Raw genomic sequence first — 21566 nt, 5'->3', positions numbered from 1 at the left:
AAATTCTGGATATATTCTGGTTAACATTATTAGTAGTATTTTCAAGAAACATATGCCGAAAAAGCAATAAAAAGATATTGGATTTTCAACAACACACATGCCTTTCAAATATAAAGTCGCTTATTTGACTATATGTAACACACTTATGTTTTTTATTGTCTCACGAGTTTATTAGGCATTTTTTCCTATACGTGCTTTGCTTTTTTAGGATTAATTCAAGATATGATTAGAGCTTAAGGAATACTAATTTCAGCATACAATTTTGTTACTTTGATTGCTTTATAGTTTAGCTACAAGGAACGTATTTTTATAGTAAAGTTTTTTTTTAGTAAATAAGTTTATTATATGGCAGGACCTACATTGTGGGGGGTAATATTTTGAAAACGGTATGTGGAAAAATGAACTGAAGAATAAGCTTTTATAAAACAAAGACACATCTAAACAATATCTAATTTCTTTGGAGTTTTAAATGATATTTTCATTTTGAACTTCACTTTATTTTAAAAGCAGGTACCCACTGCCTCTCAAAAACTAAAGAGAAGAGAGCAAATTGAACAAAATAGAACAATGTAAAGTGAATTAAAAGCAATATAACAGCAGCGAGAAAACTTTAATTTTCCTTTGTAATTTGTAATATTGTTTGTGTTTTATTTCTTATTTGCGAAGCTTTGAAGTAAAATTAGAACAGGAATACTTTTAAGAATTTAGCAAGAAGATATTTTTTTCTGTATAGTGGAATTGCAGCTATACTTTCATTAAATGAAACATCTTTTTCTAATTTTTAAGATTCAAGTTTAAAATATATTAATTTTTGTTCCTTCCAAATAACCAAATCCAGCTTTTAATCTCAATAGGTTTATTTTTATTAAAGATATTCACTTTTGAAGAAGACAATAACGATTTACAGCATTTTTATCATTAAAAGCATGCCTTTCATTTTGGTCCTTATCAACACACCTATGCTATAAAGTTTATTGTTTTTCTGATGTCATTTCCATTAAAAAAATTATATTATTATTGTTTCTTGTGCGTGACTGAAGCAGAGCTATCGTATACACTTTAAGTTGTATCCATTATTGTTGCATTAATTGAACTTGGTAGAGTTCAACTTCTGGATTTCACAACATCTCTGCTTGAGTAACTGCCCAATAGACAATAATATGATTTTTCAATGACAGTGACAGTCTGTCGACTTGCCTGAAAACAATGCCTTTGCTTGTGGATTTTTGAAAAAATGTAAAAATTACGAAAAAATGTTAGTGTCTTCTTCAAAAGCGAATATCTCCAAAAAAAAGCTATTGACATGAACCAAAAACCAAGCTATCAACAAAAGATGCATCTAAACGATAAAATTATTTTTAAATTCAACGCTTTATTAACTTGTTCCACATGGTGTTAAACTTTCACCAAAATGCCAAAATTTTGTTTTCGTGAATCCAAACCAAACCAAAATAAATAAAGAAATATGAGGAATAAAAAAGTCTGTCGAGCTAGTCAACATATAAGGTTCCATATTTATTAAATAATTTTTCATAATAAATTTTATTTAAATTCACGTCGTTGTCATACATTTTAAATGTTAAAAGCAGTACATTATAACAAATATAAACGATACAACAACATTTTTTTATATATTTCCAGGACGTGGCTAGAATCGAACCCGGCGATACTAGAACGGTGGCTGCGCGACCACGCCTCCGACGAGCTGCGCCGTCGAACCCTAGAAGCCCTCGGCTACCCCACAACCACCACCAGAGTAGCCACCGTCAACACCACCCCCCTCCACCCGCAATCACCGCTATCACCCGTATCCCCCAGATCCAGCTCCAACTGCGTCTCTGACGGTCGACTCCAAATCTGGTACTCGCACGACACCAAGCAAGAACAACAAAATCGTCGCCACAGCAGCAGCCTCCAAAATGTCCGTCCAAGCCGCGACCTGGCAACCATGGACGATTCCGACCTGTTCATGGAGCTGATCAGGGACATCGCGAACGAACTAAATATCGACGTGCTCTGTCACAAGATTCTGAGGAACGTGTCGCTGTTGACCAGCGCTGACAGGGGGAGTTTGTTTCTGGCGAAGGGACCTCCAGAGGCTAGGTATTTGGTGTCGAAGTTCTTCGACGTGAGGTACGATACGTCGTTCGATGAGGCTATCAAGTTGGCCAAGTCGGAGGAAATAAAGATACCGTTCGGGGTGGGGATTGCGGGGACGGTGGCTCAGAATAAGCTGATGATTAATATCCGTGATGCGTATAAGGTAAGATTTTTTATTAAACTATATACAGGGTAGTGCAAATTCAAGGTACGAGCATTGGTATCTCGGAAACCGTAATAGCTACGAAGATGGTTAAGTTGGGACAAAGTTGCGCTTTGGGATGTTCACCAAGATGCCATTAAAAAGTTTTAGAAATTTCAAGGATTGCTGAGTTTTTTTGATACAAAAAAGGATCTTTTTGAAAATCAATTTTGTGTTTTCCTGTCGTTACTTTTTAGAAAATCAAAAAAACTAATTTCACATTCTCATAGCCATTTTATTAGGGCTATCTGATAGTATTTTTAGATTTTCAAATTAGCTGATAGTTTATGAGATACAGAGGCCACTTTAATTTTTGTAAAATACGGACCTACATTTTATATTTCAAGTTTTGAAAGAACTCGATCCCCTTAGTACAATGATATGTCAAACTTGATATTTTTTCTGTTTTGGGTCCCTTAACAATAACAAAACTATTTAATTATATTATTATTTAAAATAATTTCAAATCTGACTCTGGTTTTTTAAATTATTTAATCTGATTATATTCATCGCAATAATATTGATCAACGCTAATTAACATTTAACAATGAAAATTGAGCCAAATGAAGGACTCAAATAAATAATATCTAGGTCAGCAATTTAAAGATATTATTTTTAACATTTTTATTGTTAATTCTAAATCCCAGTGTACGATCTAATAATATGCATAATATTATTCGTATTTATTGAAAATAGAACTTCTACAAACTAGTTTCGAATCCTCTACATGTTCGAAGGGGTTACCACCCTCCCTAATGCACAAATTTATTTTTCGTTCAATCTTATTTATTGTTCTTTGAACATATCTTCTTATACTTCCGAATGCATTTTGTACTCTTTATTATAAATGTTGAAATGTATTTTGATTTCATTTTTCAAATGACCTCAAGTAATGCCCCCAAACGACAAGCCTCCCTCACAAATTATTAGCTAATTTGAAAATCTAAAAATACTATCAGGTAGCTCTAATAAAATGGCTATGAGAATGTACAATTAGTTTTTTGATTTTCTAAAAAGTAACGACAGGAAAAAATTAAATTGATTTTCAAAAAAATCCGTTTTTTTTTCCAAAAACTCAGCAATCCTTCAAAGTTTTAAAATGTTTTTAATAGCATCTTGGTGAACATCCCAAAGCGCAACTTTGCCCAAATTTGACCATGTTCGTATCTATTACGGTTACCGAGACACCAATGCTCGTACCTCGAATTTGTAACACCCTGTATAGTTCATATCAAATAAACTTTTAGTCGCGTGATTAAGCTTGACTGGCACAGCGTTGCCCATTTGTATATATTTTATTTTAATCAAAATATTTAAAAAAACAAAAATAAATTAATTATAAACATATAAACAGTTATTTACATCAACCAAACTCACCTTCTTAACAGCACTTGGAGGACATAAAAGGCCATTACTACTGATTTCCCTTTCAAAATATTCTAATAAAGTTGGGATGAGTTTTTCTACGGCTATTAAACTCTCTTCTAGACTTCGCACTAAAAGAGGTTCTAAAAGGAACAATGAGCTACTGCAAAGTCTGTTAGTAGACATTTTTAAGCTTAAAGTATCACACCACTTAACGACACTATTTATTTAAGCCAAAAACTCTTAATACAAAACTAAAGTGTCAAAATGAATGACAATGTCAGGAAATAAATAAATAAATAAATATGGCAACTAGACATTTTTACAGCAGAGCTACCACCTAAATCCCCAGCGGGAAATTTAAATTCCAGTTAGTCAGCCCGGCGTCGAATATGTCCATGGTGGGCAACAATGAATTTTAAAATCGCGCCCTCGATTACGTAACTAAAAGTTTAAATGTATCATTATACATATTTATTTCTGTAATTACTAATTACATTTATCAAATTTTCACACTTTTCTTAATTTATTAATTATTAATAATTATATATTATATTAATTATTAATGATATTTATATTTATTATTTATTAACTAATAATGCTTTAATATCGTCATTTTCAGATGGTAGATATGTAAATATTACAAAAGCTTATTACAAAACATTATTTGGGCAAGCAATTTTTTAATACAATAATTGTATTTATTAGGTATTGTTATTTTAATAATAAAAGAAAAGTGAAAATTTGTCAAATGACAGTAACTCTCTCAAACCGATCTTACCAACTATGACTGATTGACATCATGATCTGGAAGATCTTTTTAGGGTTCCGTACCCAAAGGGGAAAAACGGGAACCCTATTACCAAGACTCCATCCTGTCCGTCCGTCCGTCTGTCACAAAGGTTTATCTTATCAACCGTTATAGCTAGACAGTTGAAATTTTCACAGGTAATGTATCTATGTTGCTGCTATAAGAACAAATACTAAAAACAGAATTAAATAAATGTTTTTAAATAAAAAAGTACTTTCACTAAACATTATCTTTTAAGTAAGAATTTTACATAGAATCTTTCAAGACCTCCGTGGCCGCGTGGTTAAAGCGTTAGGACTTTACGCTGCTATGACGTTGGAACCGTAGTAAGGCAGGTCCGAATCCTACTCAAGGCGACTTCTTTTAATCGTTTTATTTTTTTATTTTTACATATTTATTTTTACTTTTTACATATTTATTATTGATTAATACAATTTTTAGTAATGTGTTTCTTCTTTTTTTTTTAAATTACTTATATGCGCATTCAAAATTTCAGCTAAATCGGAAAAAAAGTTTATAATAATATAGTGTCTAATGTTGTATAGATAATGAATGGTACGGAACACTTCGTGCGCGAGTCCGACTTGCACTTGACCAATTTTTATTACTACTTCTTTTTTAATCTGGAAGCTCATTGGATCAATCAATCATCCGTATGACAAGATGGACAAATAAAAACTCTCAGTTCACTCCACTGTTGGTCTGTACGTGTTTTTCATTTTATATTTTTTTTAATTGTTTCTTCTTTACTTGAAGACTTCCTTTTCTTCTTTTTATTTTCTTCGAATCTAAGTTAAATTATTTGATAATGTAATTTGTTTGTTCATCTCTTTGAGTTAAACATTTTTTTCAAACAAGTTCATATTATGTGTAATAAATACTACTATAACTTCCCAACATGTTTTTTTTGTTATCCGTCAATTCCAAGTATTCCATCCTGCATAGACTCTGTTAAGTATTTGTAAAAACTACTAAACATCTTTCAACTAACGCCTTTTTAAAGCAAGTGTCAGTTAAGGTTAAAAAATGAGCAGTATAAGCATGATGTAAAATGCTGTTGTAAAATTGCCATCAAATATTTAAAGTGTTTTCGAAATATACAGCATCTCACATCCTAACGCGATGCTTTACAAAAACGGAAATGATATTATCAACTTGATGGGTGACGTGTATTCGAATTTTTCATGCAAAATATGAAGGGGACTGACAAACATTTAAAAGAAAATATACATATACACATGACAAGGTAAAATTCTATATACATAAGAATAAAACATATTTTCTTTTTTAGTAGAGAATATAAAAGTAAAATATTACCATATTTGGAAAAACAAAAAGAGGTTGTATCTCAAAAACCACTTACATCATCATAACATTTACAAAGGTAGTAGATGGTAGATTTAATGGAAGGCGGAAAGTTTTTTTTGTTGCGGAGGAAAAACTCTTGCATGAGACACCCCCAAAGGGCAGTGCCGGATTCCTACCGGCTAAAAACCCTCCTCTGCCCTGCCACAGAACCGCAGAGTAATCGGCTTTCACATTTCTTCAATGCGGCCGTTGTCCTTAATCTTCTTCTATCAAACTTTGCATCATCTGGGACTCCTTCTCTTTATTTTCAATAATATGTCTTATAGTCATTGTAACTTTGACCCAGGCATTTTCCCCGTCAACTAAGCTATTTGCTACATTTCCTATGTTGAACGCTTTTTTTTGTATCTTGCAAATATTGACTTCTAGTTTGATCCTATCTAAGGCATTCAAATAAAGTATATTCTGCGTCATCTTCAGCATGACAATATAAGTTTTTGCAGTTGTTTTTTTATTCTGCATTATAGTATGCCATGCCGGTGCTGCATACAGTAATTGCGAATGTACCACACTTGCCAGAATACGCTTTTTGGATGGTATGGGACCCCTGATATTCGGCATGAGGCTAGTCAATGCCGATATCGTCTTCTGCGCTTTAACAACAGTTTTGTCAATATGTATCCCGAACGTCAGTTTTGAGTCCAGCCATACACCAAGATATTTAATGGCACTACCTGGATTAACTATTATTTGCTCTACATTAAAATATAGTCCAGCTATTTTTCTCTTAGTCGTTAGTAGAACTGCTTCAGTTTTATGAGGTGCAAGTTGAAGGTTTTGCCTCCTCATCCACTTTGTATCGTATTAGTCCGGTGTTGGCCAAATTCATCAAGGATTCCTCACTACTAGCTGTTATAACCATGGCGATGTCGTCTGCAAAACCAACGAGTGTAATTCCATCTGGCATGCGGGTCTCTACTAGCAAACCATCATACAGAATGTTCCACAAGATTGGGCCAAGGACCGATCCTTGAGGAAGAGTCTCAGAGCTGTGACAAAAGTCTGTATTTGAGACAGTTTTACAGAGGGTGCAAGGGGTATTGAAGCGATACATATAGCCTAGCTTACCCAAAAGTCAACCTCACCTTCACGTGGGGCAGCCTGTTTACACAAACGAGGCTCTGACGTCCGAGTATAGGCGGTATAACCTTATACAACCCTCAGACTTACCACCTTCTGGAGAAAAGGAGTAGTAAACTACACCTAGCCGGCCGAGAAAGTAGCACAAGGGACTATCGTCGCGGTCCTCACTGTGCCATAGCCATCCCGTGCTACAGTTGCAGCTGAAACTGTGCGGCAGCGTAACCGCCACAGTTAAACCTTTTCACGCAGCTCACACACAGCAATGATGGAACATTCGAGTGGGACAAAATTATCGTCCGGAGGTAAAATACCCCCTCAATCGGATCTCCGGGAGGTGTGCCTACTCGAGCGTATCATCGGAGAAACAAAAAACATCAATGTTTCACGTTTGCGGCGAGGAACGTCCGCACTCTACTGGACAAGATAAATTCAAATCGACCAGAGAGAAGAACATCACTGGTCTGTGGAACTCCACCGATTAAATATAGATGTTGCCGTTCTAAGCGAAACCCGCTTTGCGGATGAAGGTAGTCTCACTGAGGAGCATTACACCTTCTTTTGAAAGGTCACCCCGCAATACACAGGAGATTTTGCGATTCATTGCGTAGGCATTGCTATCAAAAACGAAATCGCCACCAATTAACAGAAGTACCTATTGGTGTCTCCGAACGTCTTATGACTCTAAGGTACCCCATATCAGACAAAACTTGCGTCAACATCATTAGTGCCTACGCTCCCACCCTAGACGCTAAAATTGAGGATAAGTATAAATTTTATCAAGCTTTACAAAATGCCCTACAACGAATTCCAAAGCACGAACGAATCATCTTGCTAGGTGACTTTAATGCCCGTGTTGGCAAACAACAGGAAATATGGCCTGACGTATTGGGAAAAAATGGAATAGGAAACGTAAATAGCAATGGTGAACACTTATTAACAACATGCGCAGGGTATAATCTTTGCATCACCAATACGTGGTTCATGTTGAAGGACAAGTTTAAAGGTACCTGGAAACATCCTAGATCAGGCCACTGGCATCAATTGGACCACGTAATCGTTCAAAGGACGCATCTAAAAGATGTTAGGCTCACAAAAGCCAGAATAGATGCCGAATGCGGCACTGACCACCGACTTTTAATTTAAAAAATGAAAATCCATTTAAAACCCACACATCCACACTGTAAGAAGCAAAACAACATGACCAGATTGAACGTACGTACTTTCACCGATAACTTCAATCTCAATCTTGGAAGCTGAACAAGGCTTGGAAGCTGAACAATTAAGGGATGCGATTCATAAAACTAGCGAAGCGGTACTGGGAAAGTCGTACAAAAAGAAACAATCAGACTGGTTTAACGAAAATCAACCGCATATACAGGCTTTGTTGAAACAAAAGCATAGAGCACATCAAGCAGTCACTGCAAATCCACATAATCCAAGACTGGTAGACAACTTTAAAGCAGCCAACAACACGCTTCGAAGAGAACTGCGCCAAGTAAAGGATAACTGGTGGTCACAAAAAGCGAATCAGAATCATGAACACCTACGCCACGCATCACGATTATCGTAAATTCTTCGGGGTTGTAAAAGAAGTATACGGCCCAACCAAGAAGGTAAGCTGCCCAATCATGGCACAAAATGGCGAACTTCTAAAAGAGTAAGAACAAATCAGAAATCGCTGGAAAGAACATTATAGCCATATCCTTTAAGATCTTAATTTAATAAATCTTATTATGATCTTTAAGATCTTGCACGAGACACCCATAGTTATTTGTTGGTGTTAGCGATAAGTGTCGGATTCCTACCGACTAAAAAAATCGCCCATCATCCTTTCACGCTCTTCTCACTGGAACCGCTCGCGCATTACTTTAGTAAGAAGGATGCTAGGCGTTTGCATGCCTCATATCTCTCTCCTTAGTCTCCAGTATCTGTCGAATGCAGTTGTACACGCTTCACACGTACTTTCGTTGCCCAAAAGGCCTGCCATCATGTTTTCTACATTGAATGAAACCTTTGATATTCTTTCATAAACGGCAACGGCCCAGCTACGTCGAAACACCGGTTCCCATTAGAACACAGAAGTTAAGCGACGTAAGGCGATACTAGTGGATGGACTGGTGACCGGTTCGAAACTCTGTATCGTGCTGTTGTCCAATAAAGGCAAAAGTGTAAAATCTATTGACACACACAGCTCATTCACGCCGCCGCCGGTTCGAGGCCGGATGAGATCGGATATCTCGTGAGTAAGAGTCGATTTAGACACTTGCCAAGTGGGTAGGCCATTGACCATGATATGGCCGAGGACCGCGGTTCGGATTCCGCTTAAACAAAATAGGCCCCGTTCAAATTAGCCCTGGCAGCAAAAAGGAGACGTTAACTGAAATCTTTTTACGTTCATAAGCGCGTCTATATTCCTCCTATTTAGAACAATTATAAAGGGTGTGTTCTAAATCATCAACTTCAGTACAATATAAACATTCGTCTGTTGTAGAGAGAGTTTTTTCATAGAGATATCTTCGAAAGCATCCATTGTTTTTATTTTTTTTGTTCTTTGACATTGTAAACATTTATAAATGTTTATTTTACACAATAAAACTGAAAATGTTTTGACAATAAAGGCATTTTTTTATTTATTTATTTATATTTGTCCCGATAGTGCTTGACTGAGGTAGTAATCTACGTCTGCATTGGTTCTCTCTACCCATGGCTGAAGTTTAGGTATAAGCTTGTAGGTCCACCTACGAGATTTTCCTTGCATCCACTCTTCTTGCCATTTGTGCATCAAATTTGCTCTTGCAGTATCTTTCGGTATCTTGTTGTATCTCTCAGCTAGTTCTTCTACTAAGAGGTGTAGATCTCCATATGCACTGAACACTTTTAGGTTCACCTTTCGATGGAAACTCGTTAACTTTTTTTATACGTTACTTGGACATTGCAGCGTGCCGCACGGGGGCGCCGTATAGCAATAATTGTGAGTGTACCATGGTTGCCAATACTTTTCCGAGCCAATACTCTCGCTATCGAGTCCGCAAATCTAGCCGAGTCGACGACAGGGTTGCCAGATTGAACTCTTAAACGCCATTTAGGATATTTTTAATGATTAGTTGACGTTAGCACAAGAGAAATAATTATTTATTGAAGTTATTTACAGTGGCGTGAATATCAAATAATGGTTTCCGTTAAATACTTTAAACTCGTAATGTCCGGTTGACACGAGCAAAAATTATGGCGAAAATCATTAGGTAATTATTTCAATCTGGTCAATAAAATGCTTTGAGGTTGTTTTACTGAGTCTTAGTTGCGTTTTATATTTTAATTACAAAAATCCTGGAGAATATTTTCAAAGCGCAGCAAAGGACCTGCCTCAAAAACCTCAAAAAAATCATATTTTATTAACAAAATATTCAAATTAATTTTGGAATACTTTTTGTTATTATTTTTGCCATAATTTTCGCTCCTGTAAAATAGCTGCAAGCTTAAAAAGAATTTGACGCTTTGGCAATTCACGTCGAGAGAGAGGATTTTGGTCTTGGTGTCAAAGGTTGGATAAAATCTGGCAACCGCGACCAGCACCGGCGTATTGTAAACGAATATAATTCGTACGACGCAGCACGTATTTTCACTCTTTTCTTCTATCCGTTTTGTTTTGGTTTTACTGTTCTCTCGGTACAAAATAGTATGTTATGATGTGTAAGACGTGATTTATACATTACTAAGCTACATAGTAATACGGTAAGAACTCTTGTACGTATTATTAAGTTCAAAATTTAATATCGATACCTACGGTATAAAATAGGTGACTTATGCCCAAGCTTATGCAAAGGGTTTGCCAATAACTATTCAAACTTTAACTTGTAGTGCACATGTTAAAAGATGCAGGACAGAAATGAAAATATCAGGACTCTCGTATTTATCTATAATACCTAATAGTAATAATAATAATATTCTATATAAAATTATTTTTGAACCAATCTTTTTGACAAATCGTTGACATTTACCCAGAGATATGAGATGGGGAGAGAATGAGCTAGACTGCACGAATTGTCCATAGATATGAGCGGGGGAGGAAAATGCGCAATGGGGAAATAGAGAAAATTCTGAAAGACCAATGTGCCAATTAAGAGCCAATGTCCAATGTAGTGTACACAATTTTGGGTCGCGGTTTACCCCACGTACTTTTCATTTTGATGCTCTTGGACCGCCTAATCTAGGCATCAATTTACCCAGAGCCGTAAACGTTTTGTCTGCTTTTGCAATAGCGTCGTTTAGATGTTCAGCAAAGGTTAATTTTGAATACCGAGATATCTAAGAGCATTTTTTGGAATGACTGATGTGCCGAGTATTTCAAAAGTTATCGGCTGAATCGTTCTTTTAGTGGTTACAAGTATAGCTTCGTTTTTTTTTCTGGCGCCAACAGGAGATTTTTATATTGTAACCAACAAATCGCCCTTAATATTGCTTTTGGTTTGGCAAGCAATCTTAAGAGCCGATTGGATAAGATGGATTTTTCTTGTTTCTCTCTAAGACAAGTTGTACGCATCTTTCTATAGCATAGATTTTTGCCTGAAATATGCTTGGGTGGGCGCCCATTAGTTCGGAGTATTTTGTTTTTGACCCAAATACTCTTATCCCTGAGCTTTTAACTCAAAAGGGCGTAAAAATTATGTTTTAGTTCTGCTGGGCTGAATGATTTAAACTTCTTGTCAGTCATTAAGAGGGAGCTCTTAATGACTGACAAGAAAATGAGCATAAGAAAAGCCAAGGTAATTCATTTTTAATAAGATCCTATAGAAGGAGTAAAATAGATTTTCCCATGCGGATAGGTTATTCCAGTAAAAGCAAAATAATAATATTAATTATGCACCCTCCTCCATCTAATTCCAGGCCCAAAATACAATTCTAAAGAGAGTAGAAACTTTAGGCGAAAGTAAAAGTGGGCCTTTATTCTCCATTTGAGCAATTTAGGTCAAAATAATTAGAACTTTATACGGTATATAAGTTTATTATTTGGTATTTTGTGAATATCAAGTTTATAAAGTCACATGTAATTAGACAGTTCTAAATATTTACCACATTTTATTTTACCATTATGTTTTATCAGATTATAATTTTATATTAACTAATTTTTCTTTTAAATATCCAATATACTGTATGTCCCCGGATTGTCTTTACAAAAGAAAAAAACTTTTTTATTATTGACATTTTGATAAAAATGCATTCTTCATAAGTAATGTATTTCTGTAATGTATGATACATTACTAGCTGATTTACAGATTCTCTTTAACAAAATACATACAGACAAGAATATACAATGCGAATGGAAAGAAAGCGTTTTGATACCAATTAAAAAAAAGGAAAAGCAGATCAACGAAACTATCGGGGTAGAGTGCCGTACAAAAACTGTTTACTAAAATTTTAGCTGAAGAAGTAATGTCAACCGGAATTTGTAAAGAACAACAAGGATTTAGAAATAACAGGTCTGCAATAGATTCCATATTTGTCATCCGCCAAATAACCGAAAAAGCCATAGAGTTTAATAAGACAACTTGTATGTGCCTCGTTGATCTTACCCAGACATTCGATAGAGTCCAATTAACTGTTATATGTATGTAAAGTTATCGAAAAATTGAATACCGAGAACTACACATATGTAAGAGCGGCCAATAAACTAAGCAGAAAAATAGCTGTGACAACCGCAATCAGACAAGGAGATAGCTTAAGCCCAACCCTGTTCAACATCGTATAATGGACGAAATCATAAATGAAGTAAAGCAAGCTGGGAGAGGATATCGACTGGGAGATAAAGAAATATAAATAATATGCTATGCTGACGATGCAGTACTCATATCTGAAGATGAAGATAACTTACAAAACCTTCTATATAAGTTCCAACAAAAGGCAAAACTATTTAACATGCAAAGATCCGTGAAAAAAAATCCCTTACAATATCTAGAGAGCCTAGAAGATGCAAACTCGCAATCTATGATGTGAGTGTAGGACAAGTGGAGGAATCTCAAAGAGGAAGTAAAAACCCAAACAACAAAGGTAACATTAATATCGGGATATTTAAGGGACATAATTTGGCGAAATAAATATATGAGCGTTAGAAGCAAATAAGGCTTGCGTGAGACCAGTTATGACATATACGATAGAGACTAGAGCAGAGAACACAACAACAAAACGAATCCTTAGAACAACAGAAATGCGAACATTAAGATCAATTATAAGATATACCTTATATGATCGGAAAAGAAGTGAGGATATAAGGGAAATATGTGAAGTACAGGATGTAGTAAGATGGGCAAGAAACAGGAGAAGAGAGTGGAGAGACCACGTGGACAGGACCATGTCGACCAAACGACCGGTTGGCGAAAATTGATAAGTTGCTAAGGAGAAACGCCGCCGCCGCCGTCGACCGCCGCCACCGGGACGACCACCTATAAGATGATATGAAAGCTAGTCTTCATCATCCCAACTGTTCTTAGTTAACCATAGAAGAAAACACAGGACTTGGTCCTAACTTACGAAGAAGAAGTAGAAGAAGAAGAAGATTCTTCATAAAAATGTTTGCTTGTTGCTAATCACGTGTATACTTTTCCAAATTTCCATACTGTTTAAGAGGAAACAAAAAAAATCATGAAAGTATAGTTGAATTAAAAGTCCTGAAGCTTCATTCAGAACCTCGCAATTAGTGGAATAAATTAGTGGTTTCAATTACACTTCATACTTTTTAGTTTACGATCATTCACAATGTCTAAAAAACAGAAATAAAATTAATAGAAAATCCTAGCAACAGCTTGCGTTAGTCAGTTATATTTATAGAGAAAGCCTAATATTAAGCTTATAAAACAAACAACTTTTGATTTCTAACCACAATTTCTCTTGACGGAAGATAACCAAAAGTCAAAATGACATTTCCCGCAAATTTTGAAGTATAATTAGTGGAAAAGTTAAAAATTTGGTAACTTTTTATACTAATTAAAATTTTCTACCACTAATTTTGACGTTCTGAATGCTTACATTTAAATTAAAGGAACAAACTTCTACGCTAATATAATTAAAACCACTAACTTATTCCACTAATTGCGAGGTTCGAGGCTCGAAGCTTAAAGCTACTTAGAGTAATTTAAAAAAAATAATAATTTTTTGTTTAAATTTTGAGAACCACTGAAGGGTTTTTGGATTTTCTTTCTTATAAATTTAATCTACTACCTATGTTGCCACATTATCAAGAAATTATGTTTTTAACTAAAAACTAAAAAAAAATCCAAAAAATTAAAAAAAAAAGGAAATTTTCAATTTCAAGATCCATTTGTCAGACTGTACAGGGTGGGTCAAATTCGACGCTTTTAAATGGAAACACCCTTTTCTGTAGGAGATAGACCAAAACTAATATCGGTGTGTGGAGCTCAATTTTTGTCAAAAACATGATGGTGAAAACCGCATATCGATATCTGTTACCGTTTCGGAGTTACGGGGTGTTTTTCAAAAATATGCATTTTTAATAAATCGCTGTAACTTTTTTGCTATGGAATATGTTGTATTTTTATGAAAACATTTCCAAAGCACCTTTTTACGTAGAATTTAATGGTTTAAGTATAATTTTTTAAAAATTAATAATTTGAGAATTATCAACAGAAAATTTGATTTTTTATATGGGACACCCTGTATATTTTTAGTTTATTGAAAAAGAATTTAAAATTACCTTTCCAAAAATATAACACACTTGATATTTTGCTCGATTCCTCTTCGAGATATAGAGTATATAAAAATTTGCCCGCTTTAAATAAGTAGGCTTTGAACGGCACCGGCTATGATTTCAAAAAATTGACAAAAAATTCAAGCATCAGTTAAAACGAAAATAATATTTGTTATGAGAGATGTAGAATTTTATAACAATTTAAAATATATTTAACCAACATCAACACATTTAAACTATATCTAATAACAATAAAAATAAATAGCAAACCAAGACATGAGATTTTGCTAGAGATGTTCCACATATCGACGTCTTCTGTTATGGACAGACGGGGCAGTTTTTGAACATTTCTCGCGGAATTCATTAACTCAGTAGGGGTGAAAGGTACCCTCTCATAACTGCTAAGTATTTCTAATTCTTGTCTAGATTATAAGGAATAAGGAACCTTTATTCTTCAGCAAATATATCCATAGGATTAGATCCATGGGCACTAAGTCAGGCTGCCTCGACGGCCAACGGCTGGGATCTTGATTAGCTATTCAATTATTCTTGAAATTGGCTGCAAAAATTTGCTGATAACTTCAGCGTTCAGAGGCGGTGCGTCGTCATGCTGGAAAAATATGTTTTCGAGTTCCATTAAGGGCATAACAGCAATAAGGGATCCAAAGCCTACTAGTTAAAAGTGGCGAACTTTTTAAAAATTCTGTATTTCGAAGGGGATTATAACAAAATATCAGGGTGCTATATATTTTGGAAAGGTAATTTTAAATTCTTTACAGTTAATTAAAAATATAGGGGTGTCCCAAATAAAAATCAATTTTTCTGTTGATAACTCTTAAATTATTAATTTTATAAAAATTATACTTAAACCATTAAATTCTACGTAAAAGGTGCTTTGGAAATGTTTTCATAGAAATACAAAATTTTCCATAGCAAAAAAGTTACAGCGATTTGTTAAAAATGCACATTTTTGAAAAACACCCCGTAACTCCGAAACGGTAACAGATATTGATGTGCGGTTTTCTCCATCATGTTTTTGATGAAAATTGAGCTCCAGACACCGATATTAGTTTTCGTCTATCTTCCTATAGAAAAGGGTGTTTCCATTTAAAGGCGTCGAATTTGACCCACCCTGTACAGATACCTACATATTTTATTTCTATACCAATTTTGTATTCTTGAAAGGCATCGAGGTGCTAAACATATAAGGCAACTGCAAATTTAATAACATAAACTTTCGTTCCTCAGTAATAAAACACAATCTCGCACGAAACTTCTTTCTCAACTCCAAACAAAATTGAAAATCCCATGAAAATTTAAAATCCTTTCAAGGCTTTATGTACTTTTCTTCTTTCCTAATTTGTTTACCTGAGATTAACCAATTTGGATTCAAAAACTCCCATGTGAAATCCCCAGGAAGAACGGGGCAACAATGGAAAGGTCTGTAAAAACTGGTAAATAATAAACGAAAGGGCTAAAACAGTGGCGTACATAGGAAGTAAGGGCATAGGGTAGTGATTATTTTAGCTATAGTGAAATACACTATCATATCATTATATCATTTAAACATATACGGAAAGAAATTTAAAGAATCTTTTTTTTATACATAGCTTTGATAATCTGTAATAAACATTTTTTTGTTGAAATGGATATGGTAAACAATGTTTATCGTTCAGACCTAATGTTATTACAAATTTTTGTATATTTCGTTTTGTGGTCTCTTAGGTTTCAAAAGAAATTTGACCATTGTTTTGGCCTTAAAATGCATAGAAACATTATTTCACAGTTTAATAGAGTCAGAATAGTAACACTGTCTCAACAGGGCTACCGACAAGTTGCAATAGCTGAAATTGTAGGAGTTAACCAAAGCGATGTTTCGCGAATACTAAAAAAAATCAGGGAGACAAACGAGATTACAGACCGGCCTGGAAGAGGTAGAAATAGAGTTACTACTGCTGTGCAAGACCGTCAAATATCCCTAACTGCACGTTTCAAGAAAGACCATAGCAAGAAGACTCCATGACAGAGAATTACATTTAAGAAGGCCTCTACGTGTTCCGAAGCTTAATTTACAGCACAAAATTACGCGACTACAATGGGCTGAGCACATGAGAGCAAATGGACCTAATTGGAATTTCGTCATGTTTAGTGATGAAATAAGAATAGGCCTAGTGTCAGACTCGCGACGAACTTTGGTCTGGAGATCATCTGAAAGACGAGCACGTTGCAATGCAGCTCAACCCCGTGTCCCGTTTCAAGGGGGATGCATTATGGTATGGGCAGGTATAATGCACGGAGCTCGAACTGCTCTTGTTTTTATTGATGGCACAATGACAGGTGCCTCATATCTTAGAGACGTTTTAGAGGCTATTGTGCGTCCATTTCGAGGGGCAACTGGGGGATGAATTTGTTTACATGGACGATAACGCTCCTCCCCATCGCACTTTAGCGGTTCGCGAATTTTGTGAGGAAGGGAGTATAAGAAAACTCTAGTGGGCCCCCGATCGATGTCTCCAGATATATGTAATGTGATCGAGCATGCTTGGGACATGGTAAAACGCCATATTGCCAAAAGGAATGATCCCCCCCAGTACCTTAAATAAATTGAAAATTGCTGCGCGCAAAACATTGGAAGCCATTCCTCAACATCTTCTGGACAACTTAATTGAGAGCATGCCATGTCGTCTCACAGTTTGCATTGAGGCTCAAGGAGGCAATACATACTATTAGTTGTCAGAAATAAATAAAATTGTTTTCAATATTTTCGGTTTATAATGAAATTTTGATCGTCTTCCTTCTACCTTCCTCTCCACCATCAGTCTCTCCATTGAGGTGCCACTCCTGGCAATATGGCCAAAATATCGCAGGATTGACTGATTTAACTTTGCGACCAGACGTGTCTCAATTTTTATTTCTTCAATGATGGAAATGTTTGTTCGATGAGCCGTCCATGTTATTCGCAGCCGTTGCACAGTGATTGAAAATGCAATTCTACGGTTCCAAAAATATTTATGTTATGTAAGTGTTTTTTTCGGCTTTATAAATCAAGTATAAGCTAATAAACTCGTACAAATGATGTTGCAAAAGTTTTTTTTAATAATAACTATAGATACGAGTACCTTTATTGTTTATTTATTTTCACAGTGAGAATCTAAGAAAAATCAATGTTCTTTTTTTCGAAAAAACGCTCGGACACGTCGATTATTGATTTTGTTGATGTCATTTTTGAATGATGCCATGAAGCCATTTTTTGATGATATTTTAATGTATACGGGGTTTCCCAAAAATTGAGTTATGCCAGATAACTTCTCGGTTTTAATGGAAACACCTATATTTGTTATTTTATTTGTGGATTTTATGTCAAATTCTAGACATATTTTATGTTTTATACCTATCTTCAACTGTTTTTAAGCTGCAAATAACCGAAAATCGACATTTCACCCTGTTTGTCTACTTATACAGTGTCTACCATAATGTTGGCTATTTATGTTTTTTTTAATTTATAGGATATGCGAAAATTTTGTATGGGGGATCGCTCCTGCATGTTTAGTAATTTTAAAAGTGATTATGACATCGGTCACGTAATCACGATGGCAAAATATCGAAAAAAGTTATTCGAAAAAAGTGTTTAAAGTGATATTTTAAAACTATCTACAAAATTTGCGACAATTATAAAAAGTGGAAAAATCATATTTTTAGCCCTGGCTCCAAGCCTGGTTCTTCTATGAAAATTTTTTATATGGAATTTATTACTGGATTAGCCCAAGTAAGTTGATATTCAAAGTATAGCATGCACCACTGAATTATTGGAAACCTGACAAACTGTCAAGAAACACGGCATGGCTACAAAAAATTACCGTTTCTAAATCGACTTTTCTGATTTTATCCTCTGGAAATGACTTCAATGTGAAATTTTGAATTGTTTTACTTTTACACATTGAGTATCAAGTTACTTGAGCTAATCTAGCAATAAAATCCGTATAAAAATATTTTATAAAAGAGCCTCAAAGCACTCAAAATATGCCTTTTTCTACTTTTTCTTATTTCCGCTCCAAATTTTGCAGGTAGCCTTAAAATATCATTGTAAACATTTTTTTCAAATAACTTTTTTCGATATTTTGCCATCTAACCCCACTTTTCGCGTTTTTACAGCGTTTTTTTTGAATTTGCCGCCATGATAGTGATCACGTGACTGATGTCATAATGACTTTTTAGGTTATTAAACATGTAGGAGCGATCCACCAAACAAAATTTTCGGAAATCCCATAAATAAAAATATTTCCCATATGTAGCCAACATTATGGTGGACACTGTATATTAAATGAGAAGGGGCGCCTGGTGGCAAAAGTTTTTATTTTTTTAGAAGGTAAAAATGTAGAGAACAAAATGATGTTAGTATTTGGAAGTCGTAACAAGGCACAAAGAAGTTCTACCTTGTTATGCAACAACGTTTTCGCATTACTCGTTAATTTACAATGTACATTTTAATTGAGCGTCCTGAAGTATCTTTCATACTAAACATCATAATTTTATGTAAAACACAAACTACATATCTCCAGAAATATGCAGCATGTGTTTGAGAAATCAAAACACACAAACATTAATTTAACGAAACGATTAAGACTGCAATATAAAACAGAGATCAGTCATTTCTCTGAACGGCGTATTAACTATTTCGACTTGTTGTCAACGTGGAGCAATTGTTTCTTAGCCAGGGCGACTGGGATTTCTGTAGCACTGTTTATTAGCTTTCTTTGAAGGATAATATATCATTTTGTAAAAGATTTAAGTCAACAAGAAATTTGAATTTTGGAACTTCAGAATTCCATTTTCTATCACTGTGCGTTGTCGATATGCCCACATCTCCAAGGAATTTATTTATTGTTTATCACTTTCCTTTAGTTTCCAGATTTCAGAGCTATACATAGCTATGGGGGAGATGAGGGAGTTCACAATGCATGGTTTATCGTTGAAAAAATACTGATCTTTATATAATTTGTTATATCTGAACACATCATATTTTTATTACATTATTTTTTGATAAATGACTTACATTCTTCTTCTTGTCCGTTAACTCTCGAAGAAGTATGGTGACGTCATGTCTTAATTACGCAGGTCTTTGTTCTCTATCCCTCTCTATCTTGAGCGCCTAGAGATGCTTCTTGTATACTGTGAGCAATAAAATTAATCTAGTTTGGTCCACCCAGCGCGTCGAAGACATTCCTCTTGGTCGTTTGTCCTTAAGCTTCCTTTCGATGATGTTTTTTTTCAGTCCATCTGTTCTTCTCAAAAGTACCTAAGGTTTATTTTGGTTGAAAGTTCGATGTAGCATTTTTTCGTTCGCAGCATTTTTTTGTAGACCTATATTTCGAAAGGATATTTTTTTCGCCTGTTTGCAGTTTTCAGGGTCCAGATCTCAGATGGCGTTTAATAGCGATAGATCAATGTGTATAGCAATTTTACTTTTCCATGTGAAGGGTCCAAAAGAAAAACTTGGTAAGCGCTATTTTCGTAATTTTAGGATATTACAATATTATAGTAAGTCTACATGGTCCCTACAAAATGTATAAACTCTGCAGGGCAATAAGTTGTTAAATCCTATGATATATGCCTAGTAAAAATCCGGGTGCACCTCAAAAGCAGCTCACCCCTATAACGTTTTTATTTTTTTCAGATAAAATAAAATGAGATTTGCTATATTGGTATATGACATAAATTAGGATTGACTGACGTTTTCAATCGTTTTTGGTTACTTCTTATTTCACCGGAAATGACTACTACTTTTAATTTTTTAATGACACCCTCGGTATTTTTTACTTTATTCGATAGGAAATGACACTCTGAATAGAATTACATATCATATATCAACTTTTGACATTTTCGCATATGGTTTATTTGAAATATTAACATAGTAACAGATTTTAAATCTGATTTTTAACTTTCATTGGATTATTTAAATATTTTTTCAGCTATCTCTAGTATTGATAGTATTAGAGAACGATTGAGCAGTCAACTGAGTTGAAGCAGCTGGTTTCACGAAATTCCAAAGTGTGAAACATTCGAATTTGCTAACAAATCAGGCAATCAGTGCTTTTCAAACGAACGATTGAGCAGTCAATTGTGTTGAAGCAGCTGATTTCGCGAAATTCCAAAGTGTGAAACATTCGAATTTGCTAACAAATCAGGCAATCAGTGCTTTTCAAACGAACGATTGAGCAGTCAATTGTGTTGAAGCAGCTGATTTCGCGAAATTCCAAAGTGTGAAACATTCGAATTTGCTAACAAATCAGGCAATCAGTGCTTTTCAAACGAACGATTGAGTAGTCAATTGAGTTGAAGCAGCTTCACGAAATTCCAAAGTGTGAAACATTCGAATTTGCTAACAAATCAGGCAATCAATGCTTTTCAAACGAACGATTAAGCAGTCAATTGCGTTGAAGCAGTTGGTTTCACGAAATTCCAAAGTGTGAAACATTCGAATTTGCTAACAAATCAGGCAATCAGTGCTTTTCAAACGAACGATTGAGCAGTCAATTGAGTTGAAGCAGCTGGTTTCGCGAAATTCCAAAGTGTGAAACATTCGAATTTGCTAATAAATCAGGCAATCAGTGCTTTTCAAACGAACGATTGAGTAGTCAATTGAGTTTAAGCAGCTTCACGAAATTCCAAAGTGTGAAACATTTCGAATTTGCTAACAAATCAGGCAATCAGTGCTTTTCAAAACGAACGATTGAGCAGTCAATTGAGTTGAATCAGCTGGTTTCACGAAATTGCAAAATGTGAAACATTCGAATTTGCTAATAAATCAGGCAATCAGTGCTTTTCAAAGAACGATTGAGCAGTCAATTGAGTTGAAGCAGCTTCACGAAAATCCAAAGTATGAAACATTCGAATTTGCTAGCAAATCAGGCAATCAGTGCTTTTCAAACGAACGATTG

General features: G+C 34.9%; 1 protein-coding gene across 1 annotated transcript in view; it reads left to right on the top strand.

The window, feature by feature from the left end:
* The window catches only part of LOC115874113 (cGMP-specific 3',5'-cyclic phosphodiesterase-like), a 251683-nt gene that overhangs the window by 23109 nt on the left and 207008 nt on the right, over positions 1-21566 (top strand). Inside the window, exon 2 of the mRNA XM_030889208.1 lies at positions 1642-2263. Coding sequence (XP_030745068.1) covers positions 1642-2263 — 622 coding nt within the window. The remainder of the gene's footprint in view (positions 1-1641; positions 2264-21566) is intronic.

This window comes from Sitophilus oryzae, unplaced genomic scaffold (assembly GCF_002938485.1).
Source record: "Sitophilus oryzae breed Bouriz unplaced genomic scaffold, Soryzae_2.0 scaffold_1009_pilon_pilon, whole genome shotgun sequence".
Taxonomy (NCBI): Eukaryota; Metazoa; Arthropoda; class Insecta; order Coleoptera; family Curculionidae; genus Sitophilus; species Sitophilus oryzae.
Note: the sequence above shows the minus strand (reverse complement) of the source record. Positions and strands in the feature narration are given on the sequence as shown.